This window comes from Ictalurus furcatus, chromosome 8, assembly GCF_023375685.1.
Source record: "Ictalurus furcatus strain D&B chromosome 8, Billie_1.0, whole genome shotgun sequence".
NCBI lineage: Eukaryota > Metazoa > Chordata > Actinopteri > Siluriformes > Ictaluridae > Ictalurus > Ictalurus furcatus.
In genome coordinates, this window is record NC_071262.1 from 5,913,555 (window position 1) to 5,923,047 (window position 9,493).

Genomic DNA, 9,493 nt, shown 5'->3' on the forward strand with positions numbered 1-9,493 from the left:
ATAAGCTAAGAAACAGGAAAACAGACAGGGCATGGCAACATCACAACCTAGCACCATTAATCATTCCATCTTCTTCTCTGTTAGTCCTTTCTCTATTTCAATCTATTTCTATTTCACTTTTACTTTTACGTTACATCAATACTTTAATGCCATGCGATGTGCAGGGCAACGCGAGGGGTTTAAGTAACCAGTCTCTTAATTGCCGACAGCTGGCAACACTTGACACAGCTTTAGCGTCCATGCGCACTTCAAGCACGTGCACTTGCATGCTCTCAAGCCTAAGCGCCATCTGCCGGCGGGATCGTAATAATAATAATAATAATAATAATAATAATAATGATCGGGAATTATCTGGATGGGGAATGCTGAGACCAGAGTTGCCAGTACAGCTGTAACTTAATTAGAACCCTTATATAGGCCATCAGAGCATCGATCAGTAATACATGTTAAATTAGCCAGAGAGTAATTTACAAAACTTTTGTTTTGGTAGTTACTGGTATTAGTTCACAATTAATTTTACATTACTCCAAAAGAAATGGATCATTGAGAAATAAGGATTTTGAGAGGGCAAATTTAAATATATATATATATATATATATATATATATATATATATATATATATATATATATTTATATTTATATATATATATATTACAAATATTAAAAAGCATATTTCATGCAATTGTTGAAACATTTTGACTGTGGTGTACACATACAGTACTTTGCAAAGTCTTAGGCACCCTAAAATTTGAAATACAAATTTTGTCTTGTTTATGTTATGACTTCTACAGTTTTGCGTCAGTAAAAAAGTGATAGATTTCCACATTTCCAAACATTACTTTTCCAACAGAAAGTGAAATGTTACAAAAATGTTTGTATGTCAGTAAAGAAAGCAACATATTACACCACTTTTCAGATATGAAAAAAAAAACATAAAAACAAAAGTAAGTGTGACAGTCAAAGTTTCCAGAAAAACCATAGTCGATTCTCCAGGATGCTTAACTAACATTACCAGCCAATTTATAAAACTACCCAAAGTGTACTTGAGTCAAGTTATATTTCTTTGGATGGATGGATGGATTATTTGGAGGGAAAATCATGGTCACATCACAAAATCCTATTTAAGACCATGGAAGTATATATATAGCAGTTAAGGCTCAGGGTTACTAATCAGAAGGTCGGGGGTTCAAGCCCCAGCACTACCAAGCTGCCACTGTTGGGCCCTTGAGCAAGGCCCTTAGCCCTCTCTGCTCCAGGGGTGCTGTATCATAGCTGACTTGTGCTCTGACCCCAGCTTTCTGACATACTAATGTATGTGAAGAAAATAATTTCACTCTGCATATCTTTATGTGATCAATAAAGTACTCATTATATATATATATATATATATATATATATATACACACACACACACACATGAAATACACAGTGCCCTCCACTAATACTGGCACCCTTGGTAAATATAAGGGTAAAAGTAAGGCTGTCAAAAATTGTCTTTCATTGTTTAACCTTTTCATATTTTGTTTAAAAAAAAAAATCACATAAGTACTCTGCTCTCATGGATATCAAACAATTGCAAACAAAACACATTTTTATCCAAACAAATTATCTTTGTTAAATATTGGTGTGCAACAATTATTGGCACCCTTTTAATCAATACTTTGTGTACTTTTAATCAGTACTCCCTTTGCCAAGATAACAGCTCTGAGTCTTCTCTTATAATGCCTGATGAGGTTGGAGAATACGTAGCAAGGAATTCGAGACCATTCCTCCATACAGAATCTCTCCAGATCCTTCAAATTTTGAGGTCCATACTGGTGGACTCTCATCTCCAGTTTACCCCACAGGTTTTCTATGGGATTCAAGTCAGGGGACTGGGATGGCCAAGGCAGGACCTTGATTTTGTAGTCAGTAAACCATTTTTGTGTTGATTTTGATGTATGTTTAAGATCCGGCCACGGCCCATTTGAAGCTTTCTGGCAGAGGTAGGTCCTCTGGCAGTCCTCTCAGTTGCAAGATGTTTGAGGGTTTTCTTGCATGTACTGCTAGTTTAAAATCCCCCCAAAACATTTCAATGGGATTCAAATCCGGGCTTTGACTAGGCCATCCATAACACTCCATTTCTTCTTTTCGAGCCATTACTTGGTGGATTTGCTAGTGTACTTAGCATCATTATTCTGTTAAAAGGTCCACTCTTGGTTTAACTTCAACTTTCGGACAGATGACTTCAAATTATCTTCAAGCACACTTTGATATGATGCAGAATTAATAATTTAATCAATGAATACAAGCTGTCCAGACCCAGTCATACCGCCGTGCTTCGTAGTTGGTATGAGGTGTGTCTCCTGAAAAGCTGTCTTTGGTTGCGCCAAACATATCTGCTGTTACTGTAGCCAAACAACTATATCTTTGATTTGTTTGTCTAGAGCACATTATTCCAAAAGGCCTGGCCTTTGCCTATATGCTCACTGGCAAACTGTAGTCTTCATTTAAAGTTCTTTTTAGACAGACTTTTTCCTAACACGTCTCCCATGCAGGTCAAATTTGTCTCTTTCTGATTGTAGAAGCATGCACTTTGACACTAACAGTTGCAAGACTTACTAGTAGATCCTGTGGTGGACAAATTGGCAGTCATTTGAAATCTGCGTCACTTGTAGATGATTTTCCTTACAGTGGCATGATGCATTCCAAATAATTTGGAGATCTTTTTAAATTCCTTGCAAGACAACCTTTTTTTTTCTGAAGGCCTTGCAGAACTCTTTAGATCTTCGCATGATGACACCACACACCTCAATAGCAAAGGGAACACCAGACACTAGATGTGAGAGTTTTAAATAAGACAGGTTCCACCTGCACTCCCTAAGCAGGTTCTGATCACTCGCACCCAATCTACAACACCTAATTCTAATTTTATGGATTTGAAAGTGTGATAAATGTAGGGGTGTACTTACTTTCTCTATGTGACCGATCTGGGTTTTTTTTGTCAATTTAAATAGTAAAAGATTACTACAACAAATGATATATAGTTCTGTAAAAAAAATTAAGAGAACACTGCAAATACTTCTTAAATCAGCATCTCCACATGAATGGTAGCCATTCCATTCCAGTGCCTGTTGCATTCCAACACAGGTACAAAGTATAAAACCACTGCTGTGATCATCACTATCCTTTTGCAATAGAACCAGCAGGGTGGCAAAGACAGTGGTACCACTACCTAAAAAGAAATTGCAATCAAAAAATAACTATTGACCATGCCAAAAGAGTTAAAAAAGGAAAGTTTTGAGTGAGGAAAAGAAGGGTTCAGTTCTGGCTTTACTGGCAGAGGGGTACAGTGAGCATTGAGTTGCTTCCATCCTTAAAATTTCAAAGTCGGCGGTTCATAAGAACAAGCTCAAGCAGCAGACATTGGGGACGACAGACCGACAGACTGGCGGATGGGGAGGGATGGATGGGGGCAAAAAGACCATAAGGATGCAAAAGACCATAAGGATTGTAGGACTGTAGAGGACTGTAATTCTGGAGTCCAATTTTCAGCTTTGCCCAACACCTGGTCATCTAATGGTTAAACTGAGACCTGGAGAGGCCTGCAAGCCACAGTGTCTCGCACCCACTGTGACATTTGGTGAAAGATCGGTGATGATCTGGGGGTGCTTCAGCAAGGCTGGAATCGGGCTGATTTGTCTTTGTTAAGGACGTATGAATCAAGCCACATACAAGGTTGTCCTGGAAGAGAATTTGCTTCCTTCTGTTCTGACAATGTTCCCAAATTCTGAGGATAGTTTTTTTCCAGCAGGACAATGCTCCATGCCACACAGCCAGGTCAATAAAGGTGTGGATGGAGGACCACCAGATCAAGACCCGATCATTGCCAGCCCAATCTCGAGACCTGAACCCCATTGAAAACCTCTGGAATGTGATCACGAAGAAGATAGGAGCCATCCAACGAAGCCGAGCTGCTTGAATTTTTGCTCCAAGAGTGGCATAAAGTCACCCAACATCAATGTGAAAGACTGGTGAAGAGCATGCCAAGATGCATGAAAGTTGTGATTGAAAATCAGGGTTATTTCACCAAATGTTAATTTCTGAACTCTTCCGAAGTTAGAACATTAGTATTGTGTTGTTTAAAAATGAATATGAACTTATTTTCTTTGTATTATTCGAGGTCTGACAACATTGCATCTTTTTTTGTTCTTTTGATCAGTTGTCATTTTCTGCAATTAAGTGCTCTTTTTTTAAGTTTTAATTCATTTATTCATTTTCATATGATTCGTTTACATGTGATTCATTTTCATGTGATTCAAAAAATACAAAATGTACAAAATGATACAAAAATGTTAATTTTACCCAAACACATACCTATAAATAGTAAAACCAGAGAAACTGATCATTTTGTCGTGGTCTCTTAATTTTTTTCCAGAGCTGCATATATGTATATTGGAATTTAACAGGAAATATGGTAAGCACATTACACATGTCACTGTTGCAAAATTTATTAACAAATTTTAAAAGAATGGAAGTGTTGCAGACCAGCCAAGAAGTGGACATCCACGAACAGCCACTATTGAAGGCACAACCGACATCGTGCTGGCATACATAGTCTCCTATGTATGGAGACTTTTTGGACACCCTGTAATTTGCATTTTGTATAGTGCAAATTACTATAGATGTATAGTAACATCTTTAAAAAAAGATAGATGCATTACTTATGAAGTTCTGTTCTGCTGTTTAAACAGATTGTTTTCGTTAGTGTTCTTTATTATTATTCTGCTTCTTCTGCTCTTGAGTTTATGGCAGCCCATAGAACCACTTTGTGTTATGAAAGTTATGAAACACAGATATAGGGCAGTCTCAACATTAACCAGAGCAATTTTGGAGTCTCTATCTCAAACCCTCTAACGCCATCAATAGCCCAAAGTTGCACACACATTTATGCTAATATCTTTTGAACTGTAAGGCCTAGAAACAAATTAAAATTTTCCTCTGATTTCTTGGCTAAAGACGATTCCATTGCACCATATGACGTCATTTTCCGTCTTGAAAATTTTTCCACCACTTTGAATTTTCCAAAAAACCTACTTTCTGGAACTCCTCCTAGGCCGTTGCTCTGATTTTCATGAAAATTGATCACAAAATAGATCATCTTCTGACCATGCCGAAAAACAATTAGTCAACCCATTCTCAAATAAGGCGCGAACAAATTCGAGAAAGAGCACGCCAAAGTGGACATGAGGCTATACCTCCGCAGCGCTTTAGCCTAGTGATGCGTGTCATCACAAGTATTATCTCAGGGTACTTGCACAGTTTTGGCACAGTGCCATCGCCAGGTCAGGAAATATGAAAAAAAAAAAAATTTTGCTTATAACTTCTGAAAACTTTGACCACAAATCACAAAATCGCTCCAAAATTTTCCAATGTCGGCCATTTTTGCTTTTTACAAAACTCAGTGTGTGTCTTTTGCAAGATGCCTGGAAGGTATTCAGAAAGGTTTGGGATAATGCCAACTTGTGGTCAAAAATTGTAATACAGATCATCTTCCAGACCATGCCAGCCAAAAGATATCAAAAGTTTTTTAATAGACCAAACCATTCGACAAAAAGATGATGGCAGGATGCCAAACTAAATCTGAGGCCGTATCTCTGCAACACTTATTGGCATATTCACACCAAACTTTGCATGTGGCATTGACACCCCAGCCTGACCACACCTCATCAATTTGGTGACAGCACCACCTATTGGTCAAAAATGATAAGCAATTAAATCATATAACAATTCATTGTATTTATGAGTTTTCAACCATTTTGCCTAAAATCATATACAAATGTCTAAAATTGTGCTTTTTTAAAAGTTAGTCTTGATTCTGCCTGCAATGCTTGTTTGCCATGCTATGCAAGCATCACTATTGTTCTCTTGCATACTTATTTTGCTGTCCTCACAACTACTCTGAAGCTAGACAGTTAGTGAACAACACACACAAAAGCAGAATGTTTACTACTGTGATTTCTTCTTTTTTTGAAAAACTGAAATACTATAAACAAGAAATGAAATTACAATTTGTACATTAATTTGTCTTTTACACATAAATTCGAGCGCACGCTGCTTTCACGTGCATAAACACGTGATAGAAAACTTTCTCCAATCATCACATACATCGTTCTCCAAATACACATTTGCCAACACATAATGCGCTTATAAATAGCTTACAGACAAAGAAATAAACTTACAGCCATATCTTTTACCAATGCAAAGGATGCTTACTAAGTTTTCACTTATTATTTTGACTTGACAAAGCCAACATACTGATCTACTATTTAAGCTTATTAGGGCCTGAGCACTGCTGGTACGAAGCCCTATTGGAACTGCTCCATTTATGATTATCATTATTATTATTAGGACCCGAGCACCGCTGGTGCGAGGCCCTATTGGATCTGCTCCATTTATAATTATTATTAGGGCCCAAGCACCGCTGGTGCGAGGCCCTATTGGATCTGCTCCATTTATTATTGTCATTATTGTTATTATTATTATTATTAGTAGTAGTAGTAGTAGTAGTATTAGGGCCAGAGCACCACTGGTGCAAAGCCCTATTGGATCTCCTCCTTTTATTATTATTATTATTATTATTATTATTATTATTATTATTATTATTATTATTCTTTTCCAAAATAATCACATTTCAGAGGGCCTAAATATACCCAAAAACTCACAAAACTTTGCAGATGCATGAGAATCAGTGAAAATTTACATCTGATAGGGGTTCAAGAATTGAGTGTGGCAAAATGGCTCGATAGCGCCACCTACAAAATTTCAACGATGTGCGCTTCGCACTACGTTTCACCTACATGTCCGAAATTCGGTAATCATGTGTAACATGCCAATACATACAAAAAACGTCTCTTGAACCCATGCCCTAAACTCAACAGGGAGTCAGCCATTTTTATTTTTCTCTTATATTTTTGCTCCGTTTCTTGCCATGTCCAGGCCTCATATTTTAACAAACTCCTACTACAGATTTCATCGGATGGGATCATATTTGGTCAGTCTCATCTAAAGGCACTGACGATGCTAAATTGTGAAGCTTTTGAGTTTTCACTGCACGGTGTGAGAGTGGCGGTCTCAGAAATTTCAATGTTTTACCATGAAAAAGAAAGTTGTTATAACTCAAACATACAATGTCCAATCTGCTCCAACCTTCACATGTTTGATAAAAGTCCTGTTAGAATTTGCTGGCATATTTTTATCTGTTGCTAGGAATAGATCAGTGTAAAACATGTCACTTCCTGTTGCCAGCAGGTGGTGCTATGACTATAACTGAATATTGGCATTTAGTTGTCTTCAGGCTGGGACATTTATCAAACTTGTGAAGTTTTGAGCAGATTGGACATTTTATGTTTGAGCTATAACAACTTCCATTTTCATGGCGAAACATCGAAATTTGTGAGACTGCCACACCCACACCGTGCAGCAAAAACTCTAAAACTTCACAATTTAGCATTGTCAAGGCCTTTAGATGAGACTGACTGAATACGATGTCGATCCCATGAAATCACGAGGAGGACTTCGTTGAAGTACAAGGCCTGAAAATGGCAAAAACAGAGCAAAGATTGAAGCGGAAAATCAAAATTACTGATGTCCTGTTGAGTTTAAGGCATGGGTCCAGGAGACTTTTTTGTACATATTGCCAGATCACACATGTGTACTGAATTTCGTACATGTAGGTGAAACGTAGTGCGAGGTGTACATCGTTGAAATTTTGTAGGTGGCGCTATCAAACCATTTTGACACACTCAATTCTGGAACCCATATCAGATGTAAATGTTCACCAGTTCTGACAAAGTTTAGTTTGTTTTCAGGTATGTTTAGGCCCTCTAAAATGCGATTCATATGAGAAAATAATAATAATAATAGTAATAATAATAATAATAATAATAATAATAATAATAAAATGTTGTTAAAATGTAACATGTAAAGTCCTCTTTCACAATTCCATACATTTTAAATTCTACTGAAATACAAATATATTTTGAGTGACCAATGGTGGCCAAGCAGTGGTGGCTTGTCATTACACCTGCTGAACAGATTTTTTTTTTTTTTTTTTCTAGGTATAAATCAATGGTTTGTGTGTTTGTTGTTGGACTCCCTCACTTACCACCTCACCCCTTACATTTACAGAGTGAAATTGGTCTTCAGCTGGACAGCAGCCTAGAGGAGCAGGGCTTCTGCTGCCAATACTGCCGGCGCGGGTACCGCTACTGCCGCCGCTACCATGAGCCACTGCTTGGCTACTGGCCATACCCATATTTTTACCAAGGAGGCAGGGTCATCTGTCAAATTGTCATGCCATGTAATTGGTGGATTGCACGGATGCTGGGCAGAGTGTGAGAGAGCAAGAAACCAACTAAATATGGTGCTGTGCTGCCTCGGTGAAAATGTTCAAATATTCATATTAAAAACATATTAAAAAATGCATGATTTTGATCACTTTTACTGACTTCATTCATGCAACAGACATTCAAAGAACATATTCCCTTTTAGCCATAAAATCAGTGTTCAGGAGAGGAATTAAAAGCTAATGGCTCTTTATTGAGTAATCAATTATGAGTGTCAGTAGAGTGCTCTATAAAGTTGTATCGTCTGCATGGCTTCCACTATGTTTTAAGCCCCTGTTTGGTTTATGTTCTAATCAATAGTAGATGAAAGGCATTGTATAAACTTGCATAGATAATATTGATTTACATATAATTTCAGTACACAGAATATTATTAAACTGAATCAAGGCAAAATTAGCAGCTGGTCTTTTGCTTTTATTGCTCTTTTTTCTATCTCTATTACCAACACAATTCTCGCTATCATATACCATACCATTCTATTGCACCTACTTTTACAGTGAATGCTGGTTGCATACAGTATCCTCAGAAAGCATAGGAACAGGAAGGGCCAATTATTTTGTTTTTGCTATACAGTGAAGATATTTGGGTTTTAGAGGAAAAGATTAATAAGAATTTCAGCTTTCATTTCCCGATATTGACATCTAGATGTGTTAAACAACTAGAACATGGCACCTTTTGTTTGAGCCTACCCATTTTTCAAGTGATCAAAAATATTGGAACATATGACTGACAGGTGTTTCTTGTTGCCCAAGTGTGCCTTGTTAGATTGATTGTTTAAACAATTAACAACTCTGAATGTCTACTGTGAAGACTGCATTTGTTGTTAAAAAGGATAAACCAACATGAAGACCAGAGAGCTGTATATGCGAGAAAGGCGAGCCATTTTGAAGCTGAGAAAAGATGGAAAATCTGTCAGAGCCATTGCATAAGCATTGGACATAATCAATACAAAAAATTTAGAATGTCTTGAGAAAGAAAGAAACCAGCAGACATCAAACAGGTCGGCCAAGGAAAACAAAAGCAGTTGATGACAAACAATCCAAAAACAACAAACCAAACAAGTGTCAGTGACATTACCAACAAACTCCACAAGGCAGGGGTGAAG

At 37.3% G+C, this 9,493-nt stretch overlaps 1 protein-coding gene across 2 annotated transcripts in view; it reads left to right on the forward strand.

Annotated features, from left to right (window-relative positions):
- tnmd (tenomodulin) overlaps window positions 1–8,911 on the forward strand; it is a 73,644-nt gene extending 64,733 nt beyond the window's left edge. Inside the window, exon 7 of one of the 2 annotated variants that reach the window (XM_053630455.1) lies at window positions 8,171–8,911. In XM_053630455.1, the coding sequence (XP_053486430.1) occupies window positions 8,171–8,380 (210 nt within the window). In that variant the 3' untranslated portion in view covers window positions 8,381–8,911. Of the gene's footprint in view, window positions 1–3,791; window positions 4,373–8,170 lie in introns of those variants that run through there. The other variant, XM_053630456.1, reaches the window with a different exon arrangement.
- The last annotated feature ends 582 nt before the right edge of the window (window positions 8,912–9,493 follow it).